We start from the raw sequence: 26,205 nt of genomic DNA, 5'->3' as shown, positions 1-26,205 counted from the left end.
TTTATTGAAAGGGGTTTTCGGTTTGTTGAAGGAGGGATAGTTTCATAACACATAGGGTTTTGTTATTTCTGATGTTGATTTAGGGAAAGTTTGATTTTTACATACCCAATAGTATAGTTAGTTTATATTAGTAATAGGGTTTTGATTGGATTGATTTCTGGATTGGATTGTATGTGTTGTTATGATGTTCATGATTTTTGTTTAATTTAGTTTAAGTTAGTAATTTTAATGCTTAAAAATCATAATACGGTCGTACCAGACCGTAGAGATAGAAAACCCCCAATTTTATCTTCAGCAAGCATAATTTCGGTCGAACCAGACCGAAAATATGACAAGTTACGGCTCGAGGTCACCGAAAAAATGCACAGTAGCTACTGTGCATTTTTACGGTGGGCTCGAGCCGAATTTTGTGCATATTTTCGGTTCCAGCCCACCGAAAATATGCACAGTAGCTACTGTGCATATTTTCGGTTGGCTCGAGCCGAATTTTGTGCACATTTTCGGATCGAGCCCACCGAAAATATGCACAGTAGCTACTGTGCATATTTTCGGTGGGTTCGAACCGTTTTTTGGGCATCTCACGGCTCGTGCCCACCGTATTTTGGCCAGTAGGTCGAATTTTGTTGTCTTTATTTATGCTTTCTAATGCCATTTTTTCCAAGTTGTTTGACTTTATTTATATATCCTATTTTATCTTTAGTCATGTCTCAACGTGTCGCACAAACTGTAAGTGCGAGAAAGAGGAAGGAGGATGCTAGGAAGCAGATTGTCGACGGTTCGACAAGTGAAGCAGGTGCGGATCCTTTTCCAGGAGGGCCGACGGATCGAAGTGTTCTCAAGAACTATGAGAACCATATTGCATACCAGATTTGGAATGGCAAGGTACGTGTATGTTTTTCTATTTTTCGCACTTATCAATGTTTAATATAATGATATATTGGCATATTCAATAAACGTAACTTTTATGTTTGTTTACGTAGGATCGTCCTGTTTTGAAACTACATAATCACGCAAGTGGTGTGCAAGTGGGGGCCCTTGAAAGTAAAAGTATACGGGATTCAAAGAAGGAACATGTCTGGGACATAGAACTCGAGTGTAAAGTAGTTCGTGAGAAGGTGGAAGCATCAGGACTTCTGCAAATCGCTAAATACTCTTACCAGAAACTTGACCGGGTTCTTATCACGGCTTTCACGGAGAGGTGGCATGAAGATACTAACACCTTTCACATGCCATTTGGAGAAATGACGATCACACTAGAGGATGTGCATCGTATTACAGGACTTCAGATTACAGGTCACTCGGTTCATCTTGATAATGATCATGTAAATGAATCCGCACTTCTGGTGAAAGGTTTAGGGGTGACACCTGAGGCTGCGGAAGCAGAATTGAAGACGACTAAGTGCAAGAGTGTCTGAATGTTGTGGTTGAGGGAAATCTGTTCGGGTAGCTTAGACAAAGATGACGCACGGAAGAAAGACTTTTGCGTCAGAGGGTACCTTCTCCATCTTATGGGCTCGACTCTTTTTTGTGACAAGAGTGGTTCGAAGGTGCCTGTTTGCTACCTTACATATTTGATGGACTTGACGAAGGTCCCTAAATATTCGTGGGGCACGGCTGTGCTTTCTTATCTTTATAGGCAGCTCGGTCATGCTTCCACTAAGGGTGGACAAATGGCGGGTTATCTGCCCCTCCTCCAGGTATTTCTCACATTATTATAAGTTGATTAATTTAGGAGTCTATCTTCTTGGTAGTAATAATTGTTTTCTTGTTTAGGCATGGATTGACAAGCACTTTAAGCTTGGTCTGTCGGATTTGAAAAAGGATTTCGACATTAGGCCGGATTTGCCTCTGATGGGTAGATGGACGGAGCATGATGCACATGGAAATCTAGATGACAGACTGGTTAACCTCCGAGAGATGATCGACGATTTAGAGGAGCGAGAGGTAAAATTCTATATACTATGGTATTTTGCATGTTAATTTGACATTGAATGAGCATCTAGTATAATAATTGTGTTATTTAGGTTATTTGGGACCCATATAGACTCATGGGCATTGGTGAGTCATCTCCCCCACTATACGCCTTCTACAGCGGTTGTATCGTATTTGATGATATTGCCGAGCCGTATCAACCCGAAAGGGTGTTGAGGCAATTTGGTGTGGTTCAACATATTCCGTATGCCCCCATGAGAGCAACAAAGAAGAGAAGGAGTGAAGCAAAGGATTATGGAGAACATACATGGTATTGGGAGAACTGGGAACATCATGTCCTCAACGAGAAAGATAGGTCGCAACGGGTTAGTTCGGCTTGGGAGGTCGATGATAAATATGTTGAGTGGTTTAGTCGAATTTCACACCCGAAGGTCCAAAACCCAAACCATCGGAAGACGAACCAAGCACAAAGCTCACTCGGTTCGATTGCTTACTACGTAAGTACACATAAAGCATGTAATCTACTTTATTTAGTATTGATGGAAATACATGTTAACAGACTTGATTTTTTTTTTCAGAGAGAGGGTATTCGGCATGCCCTTGCTGCACTAGATTTGTCTGGGGTGGATGCAGGAAAGGAAATTCTTCACCAAGTATTGAGGGAGGAGCAAATTCCAGAGGCACCCCAGAGGGTTCAGGAAGAAAATACAAGGAAGAGGACAAAAACAAAGGCCGTGGGCAGGAGGAAGACCTAGAACGGCTTTAGATACTTTTATATTTTGAGACCTATGTCGGAAACTTTTGAATGATGTCGGATACTTTTATAATTTGAACGGCTTTAGATACTTTATCTTTTGATATGTTAAAACGGTTGGTTTTTTATATGGTTGAAATGTTATATTTTGATATGTGCCAAAAGAGAGAGAGAGATACAAAACTCCGAGAGAGAGAGATATGTGCCAAAAGAGAGAGAGATACAAAAGAGAGAGAGAGAGAGAGATACAAAACTCCGAGAGAGAGAGATACAAAAGAGAGAGAGAGAGAGATACAAAACTCCGAGAGAGAGATATGTGCCAAAAGAGAGAGAGATACAAAAGAGAGAGAGAGAGATACAAAGCTCCGAGAGAGAGAGATATGTGCCAAAAGAGAGAGAGATACAAAAGAGAGAGAGAGAGAGAGATATGATGTGACACTAAAATGTCACATTTGGAGAGCCTAACTTAGACGAATTATTCCTTTTTGAGTGTTATCAATAATATTTTATGTGTTTTTCATGTTAGGTACTTATTTTGGAGTTAAGCATGTGATTCGGAATAAAAGGAGCGAATTATCACTATCATTTCATGTGCCGAAAATGAGAGAAAAAGAATTCAAGCAAATCAAATGACAAGTATAGTCAATGACGAGTCTGACGGTGAAAACGGTATTCAATTCGGAGTTCGGACGGGGAAGATGTGGAAGAAAGAAGTCCGAGGGTATTCTAGTCCTTTGTAAGAATTTGAAGATGTAGAGACAAGGATGGAGGCACTCTCTTGGTTTCTAAATCAAAGCCCAAAACCAAGTCCAAGCCTAAGAAATATTAAGAGAAGAAGAATTGGGTAGAGATTTTATAGGCACCCATTTGTGGTCTAAAGACTTAGTCAAGTTTGACTAAGTCTAGGGTTTTGACTCAAGTTAGAGTAAGGGGTCAAAGGGTCACTATTCATCTTCTTCTTCATTTTATCTTCTAGCTGGGGCAAGAAGAGAGAGAGGGAGAAAAGGAGGCTAGGGTTTGGTTCTTCATCACTAAGGGTTGATAGAGAGAGAACAAGAGAGCAAGAAGAAGGAGAATCCGGCCAAAGCATAGACCGGCCAGCACACTAGGCCGGCCTAGCTTTGGCCGGCCGAGCAGCAGCTCGGGCTGCACACGAGCTGCTGCTCGGGAGAGCTGCAAGGGAGCACGGGAGCTGCTAGCACGGGACGGGATGCTCCAGCAGCAAGCTTCCACGAACAGCAGCAACCGGAACGAGCAAGTCGCGGCCAGCAGCTCGGGAAGGCTTCAAGGAACACGGGACAGCAGCTTTCGAGCTCGGGACGCAGCTGCGGGTATCTTGGCCGGCACGGGAGCAACGCTCGGGACGCGACCAAGGGACATCCGGCTCGGACAGCAGCATACATGGCCGGATCTATATGATTTTTGGCCGGAATCTTCACTTCTTTGGCCGGATTTTTTTATAGTTTCCGGCAACCTTCTTGATCCGAAACCATGGGGCTTTCACTTCTCATGTCTTTGGCTTGCTTCCCATGTAGTTTGATTTGATTTTGGACAAAAAATTTCTAGAGAGAGAAAGCTAGGTTTAGCTTTAATGGAGGTTTGTGATAAATGGAGAAGATGATGGTGGTCGCTATGGGGAACCCAGAATTTGCTAAGGGGAGATCGGCTGAACCTTAAAGACTCATATTTTCCGACGATCTTAGCCTCGAACCACATCGAAAAAGGGGGATTCTCTCATCATTTTCTTTCCATTTCTTATTCAATCACCATGTTAGCTAACTTTAGTGTGTCGATTATATGAGATGAAATGTGATGAATTCGTGATTATGTTTAATATGATTTGATGTTTTGATTACAAATTGATGTTCATTTATTTCGATTATCGTTTCGATCGTATTTTCATGTGTCTTGTCAAGCACTTCGCATAGTTAATAGACGAAACGAAGTATTCGATATCGATCGTAGTCTAAGTCATAATTTCATGTGTCTTGTCATGCACTTCACATAGTTAGGCGACTAGACGACACTTTCGATGACTCGGGATTAACCGATTTAGACGTTTGTTTGACTAAGTATGATCTCCGGATATACGTAGTACTTAGAGACATCTACTTTAGGAGTCGAACATCGATTGTACTTCGACACATTAAATCGGACTACACATAGTCGTAGGTTTATCATTATGGATTCCCGGACTTCGACACCTCTCTCGCTTATATGTTGCCCGAATCGAGTCTTACCGTCTCCCGACTCTTGTTCCTTCGACTCTTCTCTCGAATCTCTCTCGCCCGTTTACTTTTATTGTTTAGTTTAGTTTATTTTACTTGTTTGCTTTATTCTCTTATCACCTTATTCGATCAAACCCCCATTTATCTTTGTTTCCTTTCCTTTTTAGTCTAAGTTAGCTAGTGATACCTAGACCGAGGGACAAGACCCTTCGATATCCAAATCACCTTCCTATCCTTGGATCGACTCCGGTTTTACCGGTTACTACTTGATACCTCCGCTTGGGTGTGCAACCTTTTCGGGTGCATCAAGATACAAAACTCCGAGAGAGAGAGATATGTGCCAAAAGAAGATACAACTTTTCGGTGGGCTCGAGCCGTTTATGTTGCTAAAAACGGCTTGAGCCCACCGTTTTTTTGCACAGTAGGTTTCCGCAAACAGCACGATTATAATCTGTTTTTTTGCACAGTAGGTTACTCTTCGACCACGTTGTGACGAAATCTTCAACAGCGCGATTATAATCCGCCTCGGTTTCCGCAAACATGATTAGTCGAAACATTGACATGAACTTTCGGAATGGTTTGTTTTTCAAGTGTGGTTTAACCTTTCCAACCACACACTTATCTATATGGAAAGTACATAATAAACGATCTGCATGTGGGAAGACTTCACCTATTGCATTGATTAATGCTTGTTCCCGATCAGTCAAAAATACCTTCGGCATAGAGTTAGGAGGAAATAATGTCCTCAAACGATTCAAAGCCCAAGTGTATAGATGTTCTGCCTCTCCATTCATAAAAACCATAGCCGCGGTGAATGATTTCATAGTCGAAGTCTTCCCAACAATCTCAAGCAATGGTTTCCCGTATCGGTTTGTTTTGTATGTACAATCAAGCATTAACACCGTGTGGAAGCACTTCAGCAATTGGATAGATTCCGGGTGTGCCCAAAATAAGTTAGTAATCTCCCCTGTTTCCTTCTTCATTGAATGCCAATAAACATAATTGTGTTGAACTAATAATTTCATCAATTGTTGCATAGGAGTTCTACCTTCTTGTTGACTATGCCGGATTCGTATCCTTTCGTTGTATATGGTACGCATTGTCGAGGTATTATCGTTGAATTTTTTCTTTATTTCAGAAAGAATTTGTCGTGGTTTTGTACCACATTGATATAGTTCTTCAACAAAAGCCTTTTCTTCATTATTCAATCTATTGGCATATGCATGCCCAATTAAGGTCACTGCAAGTTCATGATTATGGATCCCACACACAACTTCCACCTTCCACTTGTCTCCGTCTATCGGTATTCCTTTTAACTTGAAGGGGCAATTGCATTTCTTAGTACTCGTTTTTCTCTTTTTGGTGGACGGTTCTTTTGTTTTAGGAATTATTTCTGCCTTAAGATGAGAACGATACTCTCCACTTCTTTCACATCGTAAATCCATCTTTGGTTTTTTACCACTTTTCCGCGCAGCAGACTTACCAATCATAACAACCATCTTGTTTTTTATACCAATTTCTTTTGCCCATTTAACTAACTCGTCTCTCGTTTCAAACACTTGTTCAGTTCGAAAATACTCACTAACATCAATGCTGACAAAACCTTCATATGGTCTGTTTTCTTCTTGATTTTCTTCTTTCTTATCTGGAACTTCAATGTTGGGTTCTTCTTCTCCACATTCACGATTTACAATTTTAAGACATCCAAATTCAGATGATGCTTCGTTTTCTTCGACTGCATCATGTCACCTTTCTTGTGTATTAGAACCTCCAAAATCCCAAGTGTCTGTAGTAATTTGAGATGGAAGTTGAGAAGAAGCCACAACAGCAAAGCCCTATAAGGAAAAAAGAGAATTTTAGTCAAAACGGCCCGAGACCACCGTTTTATGTATTACTTTACGGCTCGAGTCCGCCGAATATATGCACAGTAGCTACTGTGCATAAATTCGGTGGGCACGAACCGAATTAATTGACATATTTCGGCTCGAGCCCACCGAATTTTTGCACAGTAGCTACTGTGCATATTTTCGGCGGACTCGAGTCGTAAAATGGCATAAATTCGGTTGTACCAGACCGAAAATACCCTCCGTGTTCAACACCCAAAAAATTTTCATACAACCAACGAATATATCATACAACTTGGAAAAAAGTGTTAGGATATGTTCATATACCTCTTGGGAGACTGAATCTTGTCCAGAAATTGATGATTTAGGATCCTTTGATGTTTCTCCAAAACTTTTGAAACTTGCTTCATCCATGGTGGTTTAAGAGTTTAGAAAGGGATAGAGAAGTGGTTTAGGAGTGCAACAACAATGTGAGATTGTTGCACAACTCCGATGAACTTTCCCCGTTGATGATGGTCGCCGGTGATGTTGACAATTCCGGTGGAAGAAGAGGGAAGAAGAATATAAGAGAGGAATTTCTAGGGATTTGGGGTTCTGGGGATTTGGGTTTTAGGAAGTTTAATAATTAACAACTAAAATCTTAATGTGGGTGAAATACACCCTTAAAGGGGTTTTTTTTCACCCATTCAAAGAGGGGGCCCTTTAACCAAGCCAAGTCAAACGTGTTTTACCAAGTCAACGAAACCATGGGGAGGCCTTTTAACAAAAACGGGGAGGCCTTTTAAAATCTCCCTTCCTCGATTTGTTTGATCATTTTTCTGAATTTTAATTGGACTCTAGGACTCGGATCAAGTATCACTTAAAAATTACTGAGACAACGATCTAGAAATAGATCAATGATGTGCATCAAGAAGTACACTGTTGATATGTTAACCATCTTGGTTTCGAACATGGTTGTGTTTTTGTTCTTCTCATTAACGAATCTATTTTACCTTCTCTAAAAAACTGAAGTACACTGTTAATATGTTAGGAAACCATCTTCAGGTATGAGTTTTACTAGAATTAGCAGTTACTGACGGTTCTTCTAATTGGAATGAGAAAAATGCCATTAATAGAAGATTGCGTTCAATCTACAACAAGAATTGCAAGGAGTCGCATGAGAAGGAATGACAGTGGTTTACAAACGTTTGTATATGAGAAGAACATGTATAATCCATTGGATGCTTCTCTTTATTTTTTGTGTATTCATTAGCACTTGGTTAATATAGGCCCGTGGCTTTGGGGCATAAAGAATAATCTCCGGGAAATAAATTCTCCAGGGAATCCGTGTTTTTTTGTATATTCTCGGGGGAATATTATTATTAAACCCAAAAATTTACTTGATCAAACATTTCCCTTTATTCTTCATCTTTTCTATCACCATCACCACCACAACTTTCCACTACCACCATTTTGACTACCTTTTCCTCCTCTTCTCTCTCATTCTTCTCCTTTCTTACTTACTCTTACACACTCTCTCTCTCACTATCTCTCTTTGTTTATCTCCCTATTTATGTCTCTCGATCTCTCGTTGTTCCTCTCTCAATCTTTCACTGTTTCTTGATTGATCTCTCATGTTTTTTCTCTCTCTCACACAGACACACTGTTCCAACGAATGAAGTGTTTCCTTCACCAGAACCAGACCTCGAGGAGGGTTTTTGGCGAAACCCTTCGAGTATTTCGTGGCCACGAAACATTTCATAGACACAAAAAATGTTGTGACCCTGAACATTTCGTGGCTGCAAAACGTTTCGTGGATGCAAAATGTTTCGTGGCTGCAAAACATTTCGTGGCTGCAAAACGTTTCGCGGCCACGAACTCTGTGATCTCCACAGAATGATCTATACATACTACAAGAGAGAGAGACGAGATAGAGGCTGGGAGAAAGAGAGATAAAGACTACGAGAGAAAAAGAAAATAACTAACCTACAGAGAGATACGTCTACAACGAGAAAGATGAGAGTGATCTACAATGAAAGAGAGAGATCTAGAGTGAGAACGACAAAAAGACAGTCAATGAGAGTGAAAGAGATGGTGAGAGAGAGTGGGAGAGAGAGAAAGAGAGCGAGAGAGAGAAGATGAAGATTAGGGGAAATGTTTGATCAAGTCAATTTTTGAATTAAAAGAAGAATATGTTTTCTAAAATAATTTTTATTGAGTAATTCTTTATTCCCCGGAGAATTTTTTTTTTATTCCCCAAAATATATCTTTTTATTACTAAAAAAATATGATGTGTTGAAGGTGTCTTGGATATGAGTCAGTGTTTAATCCCGTTTGCGACCCCCAAAATCACTCTCAGCCATTAGCAGGGTTGACCTTATAAACATGGTTGATGATTAGAGGAGAGTTGGTCTTTAGAGCAGGGCTGATCTGTTATGATGGTTTGTGAGGCATGACTTTTGTTAAGGCGGTTATCCATGTAAAAGGTGTCTATGTATATTCCGGAATTAGAATGAGAGGTGGTGAGGCGGGGATTAGGGTTTTCATCATTGATCTATATAACTGGACCCCTAAAGATATCTTCGTGACCCTTTGTAACTTGTTTGTCATCATAGTAGAAATCATCACGTCACTTTTCGCAGTATAGTAGGTCTAATAAACTTAACCACGTAGATTTCTCGTATACTGTGTGATCGTTTATTTTCTTTATTACTTTTTCTGTTTGATTGTTATTTGTCACTTCATCGCGAAAACATTCGTAAATAACGTCAAGGTACTCTAGAATAATATGGCTCACCCGAAAGGAAAAAAACAAACTCCAATGGAAATGGAAAAAGCTATACTGTTTTAGGAAGAAATCCTAGTACAACAAGTTTCTTTTAAAGTAAATATCTTACAAATGTCTTAGTGGATTTAACACTATTTTGAGCTTGGTGATGTATGAACAATAATATTATCAAAATACTGTGCAATAATATGAACACCTAGTGAAGATAATTAACTTACTAAATTATAAATTATCTTAGGAGTTTTTAACCGGAGTAAATGACACAATAAAAGGTGTTTATGACATTATCTTACACTGTCAAAGATATTTGTGACACAATAAAATTATTTGGGACTGGGCAATAGTTTTTTTCTACGGCGTCCGTAGTTGGTTAAATGATGTAGTTATAGTTTATAGGATTTATTCATTTAAATAAAGTCGGATACTTAGGAAAAGTCTTCCCAAGATTATACATGCATAAAATGAAACAAATTGTTGGGTGGTTTGTAAATGAGCTTATAAACCAATAGAAGTTAATCATGAAACAAAGAACTTATTTCAGGCTATAAAATAGTACCAAAGTTATAGCTTCCAAATTCCAAGTCTCCACATCTACTTGGATAAAAAATAAATTGTTAAAGAGAAGAAAAAGACATAGTTTAAAGTTTACTCAAAAGTAAATAAGTGATGTTATCATGAAACCAGTTCTCATACTAAAACCTAGAAAGAGCAACAACTACCACTAACCTGCATAGTCGCCGCGAGCAATAGCCCTGGGGGAGATCAGGCTCTCAACATGACAAAGAGGTCTATAACTATGGTTTGAACTATAGCAGATAAACTCCCATGTCTTGTCTCCAAAGTTGTAAGCACCAATCCGACCACCAACATGAACTATATAAACCTTATCCTTGAGAGTTCCCCGGATCCTTCCATGTCTAGAAACGATAGAGCTTCCATATAAGGTTCCAGGAGAACCAATTGGCACAGTAGGGATAGTAAAAACTGCAGACCAGGTGCCTGTATGGTTCATCGAAGAGACATAAAACCCGGTCTGGTTATAGCAATATATAGAGAGGTTCCCTGATAGATTTGCTAAACCCAAGAAACCCCTGTAAGAATCTTTAAAAAAGCTTGGTACTTCCTTTAGCTTCATATTTTCCTCCCCTATATCGAAAGACAAGATCATAGTGTTTATATTGGCATCAAGCATATCTTCTTCTTCTTCTTCATAATCATCATCATCAGTACTAATTATCACTAGCCAATTCAAAGAGTCTAGCACACTTACTGCTCTGTCACATCCGTACGGATGTTCACTACCATAGATAGCCGATTGATCAATAGGAGTGCCACCTACCTGTCTCCATGTTTCAGTTCCAATGGTATTTACTCTTGCCTCAAGCCTATCTTCCGAGGTCTCAAAAATCCTAACCACTTTGTACTTGTTTGTTGGGGGGTGATATCCAAGTCCCCCTATTACTTCTAGTCCACGATATTCAGCATAAACGTTAAACGGTGCTTCTTCATATGGTAAGTTTTTCATTTCAAATGTAGTAGGATTCCATATAAAAATAGGACCCGGTTGGAACTTACCTCTTTTGCTTAAACATACGAGGCCACGACATGAGTTCCATATAATTAAACCGTTATTATCACACGCATAGTGAATCTGAACTGAAGAATATGGATACTTGGTTCCTACCTTCTGCATTAGTTGAACCTTTGGGTGGGTTTCTATTAAAGAGGGAAGCTTTTCGATAATAATCATAGACTTTCTTTGTGAATGAGTTAAATGCTTATTAATGAAGTAAGGATCCTTAATCATTCTAAGCCAAGTAGCAGATACACATTCAAACTTCTTAAGCGCCTTGACCGGGAGTCTAGACAATATCTCGCTTATAGCCTCTTCATTGAGACGAGGTAAGCGTCGAATTGATGAACTTGCCATTACTTTTCACTGAAAATTCAAGAAACAAATTCATTACATTTTTTAAGTAAAATATATGGTTAATTCATGCTTCATAATTAAGTAAAGAAAAAAAAAGAGTATGAAGACATTGAAAAAATAGGGTTTGATAAGGTAATTCCTTCCCCAACATCACTTGTTCAATGGTATTGATGGAGTAAGAAATCATGAAATAAATAGGATTAAACCTTTCTCAGGCCCAGTTTGTGACCTACTTGTCTTTTTTGGCCTCTAGAATTATATCGTTTTCTAATTTAATTTGCGCTTCCTGTATTATGATATGTTATATTTCATAAACAATCCATCGCTACGTTATGTATACTATATATATGTACTTATAAAATGTAGCATGGGAACAAACGACTTTAAGTCTAAAGTTTGTTTTATACTTCCAAAATTTCTCACACAGATTGATTCGACCCTTTGAAACATTGATTCGGTCATTTAGAATACTTTAGACTACAGTTGACCACTTAAACTAACATTTTGATCCTAATTGACCATTTAAATCACAATTTTGACAATATTTCAGTCTTTATAATATTTTGTTGACCGCAATTGACCTTGATCTATATATTATCTTGTCATGAAGTAGGAAATCGAAAGAAAAAATTGTATGTCCCGACTCCAGCCATCTACCGATAGTCTCAATTTCTAGTGAGTTTAGATATAGGGAAGGGCTTTTTTTCACCCGGATGACCCTACCAAATTAGCACATAATATATCTTTGTTAGTACTTTTAGAGAAAAGCACTTCTTAAGATTCATTGGTCAAAGAAGTACATTAATATTTAAAACTCAATCTGTACAAATAGAAAATATACATTTATTATAATCAAACATCAAACTTCTAGTATAGGTGATTTAAAAACTACTAGGAAGATAAATCTATTGAGAGAGGGATAGAATTACCCGATAACTGAAAAACTACAAATCTCTTGAGGATCGAGAGGAAATTGAACAAGTAAAAAGCTCTCTAATCTGGTGTCTAGAGAGCTTATGGACTATAATGACCTCCCTTGTTGTTTCAACAACAAAAAAATCAGAACTTGACTGGCCAACCACTATAATTGTTGCCTCCCCAATTTATAAATACAATTTCAATTTTCCCCACCCCCACAGAAAAGAAAAATAAAGTTTTTGTGTCATTATTGACTTTGCTAATATGTCTTGATACTATCAGAAATTCTTTCCAGTTTTAAGAAGTAAATATTTAACCGTGACTAATTACAACGTTTTTAATGATGGTTTTCAATTAAAATAGAATTAATTTGTATTGTCTCATGTATTCTAAATTAACCTTGAATTAAATAAATTTCATCTAATAAGAATTTTAAAATTCCTTAATTAGATTTGTTAATTTCATACCTAATTTAATCTTTCCAAAAGAAATTTTAATTTTTTCAATGTCCTATATTTCTACTATATTAGTCTGTGACCCCATAGACAAATTTCATTATTGTTAATACAGCAAGTGGTCAGGATAGTGAGTATATATCCATATCCCACATTTCACATATGGTAACGACTATTGCAGTGAATTTGGAGTCGTGATTTAGTGAGTTCAAGCTCATACGGTGAAGTATGGGTTTGCTAAGTCAAATATTTGTATGTCGTGACCAGTTAAGAAATTAATCGATTAATCTAGACAGTACGTACCGGAACTCTGAATAACAAGCGGGACTTTGAAACAAACTAGAGCTTCGCCACCTGAATCCTCCACTGGGAGGTTGACGTGATCTTCCTACGCACCTCGAGCTTTGTCAACCCTTCAATCGAAGCCCTTAAATGGAAGGTTTGCAGAGGTAAGCTCGGCACTCTTAGCTTTGCTCTGTTAGGTGACATCAATGTCGGTTACGCGGAAGGTCAAATAGCGCTAAATACCCCTTCCCATATCAAGAACATGCGATTATGCACCTATAATTAGAAAGATTCCATTAATGACACTGTCACATGACCTCTGTTAAGTCGCTGCCATACCACCGTTATAGAAATCAACAACACAGGTTTGTCTAGAAAAGAAATCTAACTTTTACAGTTTGATTTATCATAAACTTTTTACCTGCAATAGTAAGCTGACTCGAGGAGTGTCATTGTAGGTACCACTCACCCCTCTCCCTATCAAGCCATCAATGGCACCAAGAAAGCAACCAAAGCGAAGATAACAAGGTCAAATATTGTTCTTGGGATATCTGGGATGCCACTTTCTGACATTATCTCATGGGATATCTGGGATGCCACTATAAGAAATATCTAAGAACTCAATTTCTATTTTTCAATCAATGATTTCTAGTTTCTTACAATCATTTATTTATATTAATGGAAATACAGAAAAGGAGAAGAAGAAGAGAAAACAGAAAACAGAAAAGTTAGTTAGGCAACTAAACTAAAGTTAGTCGTAAATAACTTTTATTGTTATTATTTTGTATATAGGGCTGGAGTCAAGGTTGACTGGTCAGAGAAGCTTCATGGTCGTAGCTTGACTTAAGACTTGGTCAAGATTTAACCAAGTATAAAAAGTTTGAATTTTCCCTAATTCCTCATTTCATGTTTCATCGAAACCCTAGTTTCACATCTACTAAATCTGAAATGATAAATTTTAGATTAGTTACTAATAGTGGTAGTTATTACCTAATTTCTGTTACAAGTATATTAGTTGTAACTAATTCTGTTTCATTAACATAATTCTTTTCTTTCTCTCTATTTTTGTATAAATACATCTTGTAATCACAAATTACAATTGATTGGAAATAAATTAGAGTTTGAGGAAATCTTACATGGTATCAGATTCAGAGTTAGGTCTTCATTAGGGTTTCCATCAAGCTCAAGAACAATTGATCATTTAACATCTCGTAAAATCAAACTTCAAACCAGAAGAAGAAGAAGAAGATAAAATCAACAAAATTCAAGCAATCTGAATCAAATTCAGTTTAGAAAATCAAAGTTATATCCAATTCAAAGATCTAAGAAGACCTTTGGAAACGGTTAACAGCTTTTTCCCCTTGAGCTATAGCTTGTATTCCAAGTTGACCAGGAATAACAAGTTCTGCAGCAGTTTTAATATCCCTTTTGGATATTGTTGACTAGGAATAACAAGTTCTGCAACAATTGCTTCTTTTGATAGTTTCTCAAACATTTCATTGACCAAACTGTTCATTACTTCCGTTGCTTTAGAAGTTATTCCAAGATCAGGATGAACGACATTCAAGACCTTATAAATGTAGGTCTCGACGTTCGAGCGTTTCTTCTTTGGTTTCTTAGCCTTGTTATTTCCAAGTTGCTTCTTAGGTGACTTCGAAGGTTGTTCTTCCTCATCATAAGCTATCTCTCCTTCCTTGAATTCTCCTACACCTTATGAACAACAAATATCATACTTGCGCCCATTTTCGTATTATATCAAAACGCGAAAGATTGTTCACTTTTGAACGATAATACTATAACTGTTGTCTATATCTGAATGATAAAAACGTGACCATAATTACAAGTTTAAGGATTTGAAAATCTAGAATTTTGTCGATGAGGATGATAAGAGAGGCATGGCAAAGGGTTCTCTACTTCTCTATAGTCTTGAAGTTAGTTGATTTAGGGTTCTAATAAACTATTTTAGAGCTTTTTTTCAGAGCCCTCATACTATAAGTAAAGGGCTTTAAATACCTTGGGTTTTAAGCACCATGAGAAATAATCCAAGTTACAAAATTGTTGTGAATAAGTATTAGATATTACAAAAGAAATTTAACCAATTAGGCAGAACGGATTCATTTTTTATCGAATTTTCTCCGGAAAACATAGTGCCCAAGAAGGATCTATTAAATCAATAGTGAAGTAAGACCCATTTGAACGTTTCCTCAGTTCACCCCTCAAAATGAGGTGCCCTAGGCTCTGATACTATTTGTGATGAGTTGCGCTCATTAAATAACTCTAATCAGATGGTGTGCTCAATTGTAAAATCAAGAGTACAAAAAAAGGACTACCAATTGAGGCATCAAGATAAAAAGACAGATACTTCAAAGGTGTTGATGCATGATGGATTGCTTTATGTTAGGGTTTCCAATAATTTTTTTCGTACATTACAAGTACATAAACAAATTATAATACGGTGAAGATACCGTGTGGGTTATGATCCGTCATAATTATGGATCCTTGTTCCGTTGTCTCAATCAAATCGTTGATTCTTAGACTCACAAAAATTAAGAAACAAGAAAAATATGCAATGTGAATTAAAGATAAAATCATTAGTAGCAGAAACAAAAGATGTTGTTTAGGAAGTATATCAAGTAAATAATACACCACCACAACTACATAAAAACCCTAACATCCAATTCAAAGATCTAAGAAGACGTTTCGAAACGGTTAACAGCTTTTTCCCCTTGAGCTATAGCTTGTATTCCAAGTTGACCGGGAATAACAAGTTGTGCAGCAGTTTTAATATCCCTTTTGGATATTGTTTTCTTCTTGTCATGGCTTGAGAGCAAAGTTGCTTCTTTTGATAGTTTCTCAAACATTTCATTGACAAAACTGTTCATTACTTCCATTGCTTTAGAAGTTATTCCAAGATCGGGATGAATGACACTCAAGACCTTATAAATGTAGGTCTTGTAGGTCTCGTCGTTCGAGCGTTTCTTCTTTGGTTTCTTCGCCTTGTTCTTTCCAAGTTGCTTCTTAGGTGACTTGGAAGGTTGTTCTTCCTCGTCATAAGCTATCTCTCCTTCCTTGGGAATTTTCAACTCCCTTGTCGCCATCACTAGAACTTCAAGAGATGGCAGAAAATTCTAAAATGACTTAGACGAATGGTTGTGAGTGTGTCTATTAATAGGCCAAGAAATCTTGTTAAGTGAATTTGATTTGATTCAGAGAGAAAGTTTATAGCCATTGATATGTATAAAGAATGAGAAGAAGGGTGTGGATAAGTTTGGTCTAAAATGTGTTCAGATTCGTTAACCTAACTCAGACGGCTAAAATAGGAAGGGTTTTCCTAACATGTGCCCTAATGACACATAATAACGAATTTTTTTCCATTTTTAATGTCTCTAGATATTGTCTCAACTTTCAAAATTCTTAGTATAAAATGTAAAAAAATTTATACCTTGCCATGTTAAAAATAGAAAAACGATGGGATAGGTTACAAAAATAGACTTACTTCAGACCTAAGTAGGAATAAACCTTTCATATAAGAACCTAATAACGTCTATCAATAGAGTGAGGGAAAGAGTTGACAAAGAAATGAATTCAATAAGAGAGGAAAATAAATGCTTGGGTTAAAACTTCATCACTTTCCAATTTATTAATGGAGGTCTTTACACAAAATGCAAAATAACTACTTATTTCCTATCTAATCATTAATATTTATTAATTATCAAATCTTTTCTTTGTTTTTTCTCTTTTGTTTTTGCATAATGAATATAGAAATTTTACTATTTCCGAGCAACATACTAGGTTAATCATTGTGTGTAAAAATATTTATTTTTTGTTGCTCCTTTAACCACAAAAAACTTAAGTATTTTGTTAACCTAAGAAGTTGTTAGATCTTAGAATACCAATTAAGTTAACATCAGATGATTTGCTAATACTAACAGGACAGAAACTATTATCTTCATATTTTCATTGATTACAGCACTTTAGAATCTGTTAGGCTGTTAAATGGAAAGTTGTATGGAAGTTCAAAATTATCGCAAGAATTCATGTATTTATTTGGAAGTGATGTTCTAAAGCCCTACCTACATAGGACAAATCCTTTATATCTCTAAGATATGTCCTTTTTGCAATAATGAGATGGATGAACATTTTTTTTTGTTAAAAGATAACTAATATTACTAAAAGATAAGAGTGTGATTACATAATATGTTGGAATCGGAGCCGTTTTAGGATCGGTTCGGATAGTCAAACTCAAGATATACACACCATTGTTCGTCTCGTCTAGCTCTTCAGTTTAGAATCAAGAATCGCTCAAATCTGATTCTGAATGAATGAGATATTCTCGATTGAAGTTTGATAAAGTCGGTGGCCACAATTTGGGATCATCCTACGGATGACGTTCATCCCTCCCTTTGCATTCTCGATCCAACTGATCTTGATGAACCATCACTTCTATATTGCAAACTGTCAATAGTGCCCCAAGTCCAACAGACACGCCCCTAAAGCATGTATCCATTCAGTTCCTATTTATATACCCAAAACAACTCCAAATTTCGTTTTTTTCAGTGGACTTCTCATTACTAAGAGAGTATTCCAGAGTACTTTAGATAAAATATTTCATCTAATTCATGAGTCAATTTATTAAAGAAGTTTATAATGCTTGTTTAAGTTCGTCCGCTTTCAGACATTCGAAGTACCTTCATCGTCAAACTGAAAGGTAAAATCGTTGTATCCTGAGAGACAAATACCATAATAGTTTCGGTACTAATACCGGGGTGTTCATTGTCTTAAGGAAAAAAGACAACTTGCCTCGACTATTTATATCATCCATATCTAAATTTGCTTTTTAATTTACGGTAATTTCTATTTAATTCTATTGTGTTAAGATACCCTGAGAACCACAATACATATTAAAAATACATTTTGAAATGTATTTCCAGGATCTATTTTCTTGAGTTTTCCTGGCCCATTTTTTATTGTAACATCTTTTTATGCACCCTTGCTTTCAAGGCAGTTTGGTTCTGCTTCAATATTTTATGATAAATTTTAAATTCAGAATATGCATGACTAGATCTTGAATTGGCGTAACTAATAACATGACCAAAATATAGATATTAGTACTTCTTTATGGGCTAATATTCCGTTGCATATTTGGAAGCATATAGGTTCTATTAATATTTATAAAATTATTCTAGATATACATTATGCGTGTCTGAACATCAATACATCATAGTTATTCAAAATTAATGTTGATGTCTCCTTTACTCTAATAATCATCCTTCCCACTATTGGTATTGTTTTTCCTTATCGCGATTCTAAGTTAATAGCAGCCCAAACAAGAATCATTAGATGTATAGAACAAGCAAGAAAAGGGAGTCCAGGGCAGTTCCACGTGCTATGGAGTGGGCTCACAATCTTGGTTATTGAGTGGAGAGCCAAGGACAACCATAAACAGGTTTTCAAGACTAAACGACGGTATCAATCTGTGTTACTAGACTACAGGTTAAGAGAAATTCTCGTGTTCTTTTGTTCCTCAATCACGTAATGTGTTGGCAGTTTGAGTAGCCAACCCAAGAAAAAAAAATTAGTTTAGTTGAAAATGATCAGAGGTTGCTCCTCCATCTAGCAATAGTCTTGATCAGGATCTACTTAATTTGTATAGTTGCTAGGGAAAACTCCCAAGAGAATATTATTACCCTTTACAATCCTTGGCAGGACTGCAGGATCACCTCATTATAGTAAGTTACTAAGTAGTAACTCTAAACTTAGCTAAATAGTTAAGTAATGCGTCTCTGTATCTTGTTTCTGTATCACTAACTTATATTCTTACAAAATAAGAACGGTAAGACTCTCGAAAGAAGTTATAAGTTGAGCCAATAAATAAGGGCATCAAGTTTGAAGAAGTTGCATGTTTGGATGTATAATAAAATGGTTAATTAGTTTAACCTGCATGTTTTGTTTGAGAAAAATGAAGCAGGTGTTGATGTCAAAATTTGTCTTCTTGAAATTAGTCAAGATGTTGAGACTGATACAATAAATCCCGCTATGCTCTTCACGATCTTGGGGGCGAAACTTGGAAGGAATTCAAAAACCTTCCGATGTTCAAGAAAGTCAGATTTCCTTTGCAATTAAATTATTGAGTATTGAGTGATCCTAAGTTTAGGAATTGGACATTTTATTCATGGTCAAGCTTGGGACTTAGCTTGTCATCGTGGTGGGGGCCTCGTTGTGGTTGTGTCCACTTAATTTGGACCTCACTCACTTTCTCTTGTAATAAAGGGGGCCCTATTCTAGATTTGGCTCTGGACCTCAAATATGTTTGGACCGGCCCTGCTATCTCTCGTTGTAGGTTTTTTTTTCTCTGTCTCTCTTTCTCTCTCTCTTTTTATGTAGATCTCTCAGATTTCGTGACCAATCGACGACGAAATATTTCGTGGTTGGCCAGCGACGACAGATCTGTAAACCTTCCTCAATGTTTGGTTCTGGCGAAGGGAAAACTTCTCTTCGCTGGAACTGTGTGTGTGAGAGAAAGAACTAGAAGAATAATTGAATAAACTTTTGACAGAAAGAGAGAGAGTTTGATATTTTGTGTTTGGTGAGGAAGAGGGGTTTCATTAAATATAAGCTCCCTAAGTCAATCTTGGGTGACTAAGTTTTTATGCCTCAGAGACTTTTGTTTAAGTCTCAAAGTCGCGACCAAACTAAAATGTCTCTAATAAATCTCTGTGGATAGGGATGTCAACGGGGCGGGTTTGGGACAGTTCATCCCCTTCCCAACTCCGTCCCGTTAGTAAACAGGTTTTACCATAACCGTCCCAATAATTAATCGGGGTGGATATTCAATTACCATAACCGTCCCAATTAAAAATTGCTAAACCATTACCGACCCGCCCCACCCCGTTTAATATAAAACGAGTCGGGTCAGGTCGGGTTCAATGTATTTTGTTTCACAAAAGTTATTTTAGTTTGAAGTAACATAACAATTGTTAACACAACTTTGTAAGACTTTGAGTTTATCAATCATAAACACTACAACTACTTAATAATATAAAACATAAAATAATTAAATTGATAATATAAGATTAAAGTTTTAGAAACATAACCTTAAATAAAACAAATATTTAAAATATAACATACTAATCGGTTCGGGGCGGAGTTTACTATGTAATACCAAACCCGCCCCGAACCCGATTAGTTTTTTTAACTTCATACCAAACCCGAACCGTTTAATTAACGGGGCGGTAAAACCCGTCCCATTAGGGGCGGGTTTGGGAAAAAAACCGCCGGTTCGGGCCAAATTGCCACCCCTATCTGTGGATTGTGTATGAAACAATGATTTTGACAGAGTGAACAGTTGGAATGTCCAAAACCAATGTCTCGCACATAGGGACACTCCAAATATCCCAAACCAATACTGCAGAGATTTGTGGCCAAGAAATGTCTCATACAAATATTGTTCCAACAATGTCACAATCTACTCTTTCTTTCCTTTTTTTTGTTGAAGAATCTACTCCTCCTAAATAGTCAAAGGAATACAAGTTTAGTTTTAATCATTATTCCAGGTTTTTGGGATTCTTATGCTTCATGATGCTTTCCTACTAGGAGTGTCTTTAGCATTTTGGGTCATTAGGCTAAGGGCGTCCCATTGGATGACCAGCCCAACAAGTAAAGTCTCTCGGGCATCATGAGCGGCCTATGACCTTAATGGACCAGTCCCGACACCAGGCCCTCTGACCACTACCAGCCCTAAATTAGGGTTTATTTAGAAACCAAAGCTCAAATCTGATCTTCTTCTCGCTCTCTGATCCGTTCCAACTCTTCCACACCAGGAAGGAGGTTTTGAAGATCAACAAAGAAAACCCTAAATCTCTATTGTTCTCTCTGCAAGATGGGTATTTTTCAACTTCCACTTTCTCTTCATTATCTCTACTTTCACTCACTTTTAGGCTAAAATCTCTCCATTTTTTGCAGGTATTTCTCGTGATTCCATGCACAAGAGACGTGCCACTGGAGGCAAAAAGAAAGCTTGGAGGAAGAAACGAAAGTAAATCCTTCCCCTACCAGAGAAATCTGAATCACCCAAACCCTAAGAATATAATAATTTCTCTCTGTCTAAAACTCTCATTTTTGTTGTTGATTGAAGGTACGAGCTCGGAAGACAACCAGCAAACACAAAGTTATCAAGCAACAAAACAGTAAGAAGGGTTAGGGTTAGAGGAGGAAATGTGAAATGGCGTGCATTGAGACTTGATACTGGTAATTACTCATGGGGAAGTGAAACAGTGACAAGAAAAACCCGTATTCTTGATGTGGTTTATAATGCATCAAACAATGAACTTGTTAGAACCCAAACTTTGGTGAAGAGTGCTATTGTTCAGGTTGATGCTGCTCCATTTAAACAATGGTATCTTCAGCATTATGGACTTGATATTGGGAGGAAGAAGAAGGGTTCCTCAGCTGCTGCTGCACCCAAGAAAGAAGGGGAGGTATAATTCTTGTTTTTAGTCTTCCTGTTTATATGCCTTTTCTATGTTTCATATCCATTATTGAGTTGAATTTAGATTTACTATTTTGCTCCAAGTATTAAGAAATTTGGGATGATTTCGGAAAGGTTTTCTGTGGTAAATGATGGTTATTTACCTGATTTGTGATGATCGACTTGAAGCATGTTATACGACAATGAAGTTAGGTTATAATTTAACATCTTGTTCGGATAATTTTCTCGTTTTTAATTTTGATCGTACATTTATGATGTCTTGCGATCCCATAGTCGCTCTTACTGTCCCACATTTTTTGACCGGGTAGTCTTCACATTACAAATTACAATGGCATCAGAAACTTCAAAAAAACAACGAGGAGTTACTGAATTATGGATTTCAATGTCTAACTTGTACAAAATTTGGGTACTGATAGTGAGATACATATTTCTTTAGCTTCAATGACCATGTGCTCCAATTGTCCCGATCGTCTAACCTAGTGTGTGTGTATATATCTAAAATCTCCTATATGTATTGATGCGCATGGAGGAAATTGTATTGGTTTATGAAGGTTTGATGGTGATTGGAAACCCTTTTTGTTGATCAGTTGCTTTATTTTAGTACAATTTTGCTATCAATGCCAATATTGTTATATAATCTCACTTTTTTCCAACGTATTTTAGGAGGGTGAAGCTGTCACCGAGGAAGCAAAGAAAAGCAACCACGTAGCTAGGAAACTTGAGTCACGCCAAAAAGATCACAAGCTTGATCCACATATTGAAGAACAATTTAGTGGTGGTCGTTTATTGGCTGCAATCTCCTCTCGTCCTGGTCAATGTGGTCGAGCTGATGGGTACGTTATTCTCTTTTTATACTAGATATGCAAACGACGCATACTTCCTCTGTCTAAGCCTTTAATATTTCACAAGTCACGACATACAAACATTTTTAACAATCATTAACATAATCAATTAGTTTGTTTTTCATTAAGTTGCTAGAACCCCACAGTAAGTTGTTGATATACCTATTATCTAAGTACTGAGTACTCTCTCAACAAAAAAAAAAAAAAAAGTACTGAGTACTCATTTCTAATTGAAAAACGCATTAAGAGTTGTACCTCGATATCTACATAATCTGAAATGAAAAGAGAACAACACTTACTGTTGTTCATGAAATTTTATTTCGAAATTTGTCACCATATCTTCTTCTTCGTAGAGGCATCTGATATATGGATGATTTGGTGCAGATATATCTTAGAGGGTAAAGAGTTGGAGTTCTACATGAAGAAGTTACAGAAGAAGAAGGGCAAGGGTGCTGCTGCTTAAATCTTTTCTTCTATTATCTCTCTTCCTTGAACCAAATGTTTTTCATGTTTCTTTTACATCTATAACATGCTTAGATCAAGTTTAAGTGGGTTTTAGTTCAATTTTGACTATATAATCTGAATTCATCTAATTATCCTTTCTGTCTTAAATCAATCTTGGTTGAATGCATTTGGCTTTCTTGATTTTTACATTATTTTTTAAACTGCATCCATCAAGCAAATGGTTTCTCTTCCCTCAACAAAAACAAAAGCAAATGGTTTCGCTTAGTAATATGCAATATGTTCTATTTTAGGTTTCAAAATATTCAGAAGTTCCTTTTGTGGAATTTTTTTTTGAAAATTAAAATCTTCTGCGATGAACTATGATCATAAAACTAGAATTCATTGTTTGGTTGTTTTAAGTTTGTTGCATAGAATGATGGTAATTTTAAAATTAGAGATAAATTAACAAAAAGTGTTGACTCTTTCAAATAGAAAGAAAAATGATAGAAGCGGCTGACTAACTAGATCTATCTTGGATCTAATAGCTATGAGTCGTCCATCAAGAGTGAGAAGGTTCATCCAGAAAGAATTGATTTGAAATGGACTCAATTGATTTTGTGTAGGTTTGCAGTAAGTTTTGACTTGTAGCTTAAGAAAAACTTGTTGGATGCCTACACTAGCAAAAATTACAACAAGCTGCTCCCTGTTTCCTTTCTCTTGTTTCTTTTTTGAAATCTCAATTTTTAGTGGGTTGTAGTTCAATTTTGACTGAAATGACTATATTTTAGTGTTAAGAGCATCTCCAATGCAACAAGACTCAAGAAAAACTCTAAAAATCCTATGTGTCAAGTGTGAAAAGTGGATCTCTAAATGGGTGGTTTCTTATTTGACCCTTTAGAGATACTCTATTGCAAAGCCTTCTCCAATGCAACACTCAAGAGAAACTCTAAAAACCTATATTTTGGTATAAATTTAGTTGATTAGTTTATGTGGCACTTAGAGAAACTCAAGAGGACACTCTAAATTTAGAGTGTCCTCTTAAGGATCTCTAAAACAAACCATGACACATCATTTTAGAGATTCTTATTGAGTTTTGCATTGGAGATGGATTTTAAAGAAAAACTCTAAAAATTCTTATGTGGCACTCTAAGATTTAGAGTTTGAGTCTTGCATTGGAGATGCTCTGATAGGGAAATCACTATCTACTTTCACGTAACACTTATTTTTTTTCTTGAGAGACATTGAAGACTTACTTTTCTTTTTTTTATTGAAAGAATTGAAGACTTACTTAGGTGTTGTATCTTTTTCTTTCTTTTTTTTTTTGTTGAACTTTGTATCTTTTTCTTATATTATCTAAACTAGCAGACTCAAATAGGTCTAAAATTAACTTAAATCATTCAGAGGAGCTCAATATCAAGATTCGGCTGAAAACAAACATTTTGTAATTTGATTCAAGTTATTTTGGACCTCGAGTCAAGTTTTAGATACGATTTTGAAAAAGAAAAACATTACTTTAGTAAGACAGAAAAAAACCAACATTAACTCAGTACAAGCCACTGCAGTAACGATTCCATTTGTTATGTATCAAGACTATTGAAAAATGAAAATCCAAATGAAGCATAACCATCATCGACATAGATATATCTCATAAAAAAAAAAATCGACATAGATATCTTGCATACTAATATAAAAATTATAGGATACATTGGTAAATTAGGAAAAACGAAAACAAGTCCGATCACCATTCTGTTAACATTATAAAATGAAACACATAGAAAACAATAGACTTATCCTAAAAACAAAAGATCAAACATGACCTAGTACGTACTGCTATTAAAATCTAAAAAGTTTTTTTAAATCTTTTGGAAAGACTTTGGAAAAATCTGAATTTGCCAAAACCTATCCCATAAAACACTAGTAAAAGCTTTATATGTATTTAAAGAACCAGCTTCATCAACAACTAAAACAAGATTATAATCTTCAAATTCAAATCCAGATCTTGTTTGAGCTTCAACCACACTTTTCAATGTCATACTCTTATTCAACATGTCATTTTCTTGAAGCACTGTTAAATCAGCAATAGTTTTCACCTTCCAACTTGTTACATTTTCAGACTTCCAATTTTGAGCCGAGACTCCGTTAAAGAATACCAAGAATGGAATAATCAAGAGAAGAAGAATTGGAATAAGTGATTGAATTCTCATCTTTAATTTTCTTTCTCTCTCACAAATGGGAGATATGGGTTCTTTTCTTCTTCTTTTTTATAATGAAGAAATTGAACTCATTTAGAAAAATGTTGACTAAAAAAACTGAAAAGAGAGTTAAAATCCTTAATTAGTTGTTTTTGTAACTGAAACTTTAATATTCTGTTTTGCTTAAATTGTAAACCTAAAACATATTGGGAGATTTTAAAAGGCCTCCCCGTTTTTGTTAAAAGGCCTCCCCATGGTTTCGTTGACTTGGTAAAACACGTTTGACTTGGCTTGGTTAAAGGGCCCCCTCTTTGAATGGGTGAAAAAAAACCCCTTTAAGGGTGTATTTCACCCACATCATTTGACCACGCCACATCATCACCTTCTCCGGCAAGGTCGCCGGCCGGCCAAATTTCCGGCCGGCGACCTTCAAACCAAATTTTTTTTTTTTTTTTTTCTTTCTCTCCTCTCTCTCTCTCTAAGAACTCCGGCGAAGGAACCCTTCGCCGGAGTTCGTCTGTTCGTGAGAACAGAGCTGTTCTCACGAACAGACCTCTGTTCGTGAGAACAGCTCTGTTCTCACGAACAGTCCTCTGTTCGTGAGAACAGACGAACTCCGGCGAAGGGTTCCTTCGCCGGAGTTCTTAGAGAGAGAGAGAGGAGAGAAAGAAAAAAAAAAAAAAAAAAAAATTTGAAGGTCGCCGGCCGGAAGTTTGGCCGACCGGCGACCCTGCCGGAGAAGATGATGATGTGGCGTGGTCCACATCACCGGTCTTGGGTTAAGTTTGACCTAACGGCGTTAACTTTGCCGTTAGGTCAAATATTGATGAAGGAGGTGCTCTTTTGTAGAGGGGGCCCTATAACCAAATGGGTTATAATGAGAGGCGCTTTTAGCGGGGAGGCCTTTTAACAAAAACGGGGGGGCCTTTTAAAATTTCCCAAACATATTTATGGTCTTGTTATTAGGGTGCCTCTATACGTGCCTTTTTGTTTACTCTTGGGCTTCCCTCTTCTCTTAAAGCCACGCAAATTGAGGCAATCTGATGCCCACCAAGAAGTCCAAGAGGGGTGGACTAAGAACAAAATGATGGGACGCCTCGATAAGCACCCATTTTCAACTTCTTCA

The 26,205-nt window shown here is 36.8% G+C and overlaps 5 protein-coding genes across 5 annotated transcripts; 2 read left to right on the top strand and 3 right to left on the bottom strand.

Moving 5' to 3' along the window:
* Positions 1-1,670: 1,670 nt before the first annotated feature.
* Positions 1,671-2,687, top strand: LOC147555985 (serine/threonine-protein phosphatase 7 long form homolog). Its single transcript, XM_086658561.1, has 4 exons — positions 1,671-1,697; positions 1,774-1,944; positions 2,025-2,429; positions 2,511-2,687. The coding sequence occupies exons 1-4, from the start codon at positions 1,671-1,673 to the stop codon at positions 2,685-2,687; spliced, it is 780 nt and encodes a 259-aa protein (XP_086514687.1).
* Positions 2,688-5,300: 2,613 nt separating this feature from the next.
* On the bottom strand, positions 5,301-6,413 carry LOC147555984 (protein FAR1-RELATED SEQUENCE 5-like). The gene has a single exon (XM_086658560.1). It carries the CDS (start codon positions 6,411-6,413, stop codon positions 5,301-5,303), a length of 1,113 nt encoding a protein of 370 aa, XP_086514686.1.
* Positions 6,414-10,246: 3,833 nt separating this feature from the next.
* On the bottom strand, positions 10,247-11,455 carry LOC147555983 (F-box/kelch-repeat protein At3g06240-like). The gene has a single exon (XM_086658559.1). It carries the CDS (start codon positions 11,453-11,455, stop codon positions 10,247-10,249), a length of 1,209 nt encoding a protein of 402 aa, XP_086514685.1.
* A 4,345-nt stretch (positions 11,456-15,800) lies between these two features.
* Positions 15,801-16,211, bottom strand: LOC147555982 (histone H2B.9-like). The gene has a single exon (XM_086658558.1). The coding sequence runs from the start codon at positions 16,209-16,211 to the stop codon at positions 15,801-15,803; it is 411 nt and encodes a 136-aa protein (XP_086514684.1).
* Positions 16,212-20,755: 4,544 nt separating this feature from the next.
* Positions 20,756-23,094, top strand: LOC147555981 (small ribosomal subunit protein eS8-like). Its single transcript, XM_086663692.1, has 5 exons — positions 20,756-20,996; positions 21,076-21,148; positions 21,248-21,590; positions 22,265-22,434; positions 22,828-23,094. Exons 1-5 carry the CDS (start codon positions 20,993-20,995, stop codon positions 22,904-22,906), a joined length of 669 nt encoding a protein of 222 aa, XP_086519818.1. The 5' UTR covers positions 20,756-20,992; the 3' UTR covers positions 22,907-23,094.
* Positions 23,095-26,205: the final 3,111 nt, after the last annotated feature.

This window comes from Eschscholzia californica, unplaced genomic scaffold (genome assembly GCF_041429995.1).
Source record: "Eschscholzia californica isolate CP2 unplaced genomic scaffold, dmEscCali1.0.p SCAF_2, whole genome shotgun sequence".
In the NCBI taxonomy this organism is placed as follows: Eukaryota; Viridiplantae; Streptophyta; class Magnoliopsida; order Ranunculales; family Papaveraceae; genus Eschscholzia; species Eschscholzia californica.
Note: the sequence above shows the minus strand (reverse complement) of the source record. Positions and strands in the feature narration are given on the sequence as shown.

Bases quoted from the DNA above. Each gene is read 5' to 3' on its own strand.
- LOC147555982 (XM_086658558.1), bottom strand. From the start codon at position 16,211: ATGGCGACAAGGGAGTTGAAAATTCCCAAGGAAGGAGAGATAGCTTAT.
- LOC147555983 (XM_086658559.1), bottom strand. From the start codon at position 11,455: ATGGCAAGTTCATCAATTCGACGCTTACCTCGTCTCAATGAAGAGGCT.
- LOC147555981 (XM_086663692.1), top strand. The intron at 21,591-22,264 runs GTATAATTCTTG...AACGTATTTTAG, and splicing joins CACCCAAGAAAGAAGGGGAG to GAGGGTGAAGCTGTCACCGA. The intron at 22,435-22,827 runs GTACGTTATTCT...GATTTGGTGCAG, and splicing joins CAATGTGGTCGAGCTGATGG to ATATATCTTAGAGGGTAAAG.
- LOC147555985 (XM_086658561.1), top strand. From the start codon at position 1,671: ATGGCGGGTTATCTGCCCCTCCTCCAG. The intron at 1,698-1,773 runs GTATTTCTCACA...TTTCTTGTTTAG, and splicing joins GTTATCTGCCCCTCCTCCAG to GCATGGATTGACAAGCACTT. The intron at 2,430-2,510 runs GTAAGTACACAT...TTTTTTTTTCAG, and splicing joins TCGGTTCGATTGCTTACTAC to AGAGAGGGTATTCGGCATGC.
- LOC147555984 (XM_086658560.1), bottom strand. From the start codon at position 6,413: ATGGTTGTTATGATTGGTAAGTCTGCTGCGCGGAAAAGTGGTAAAAAA.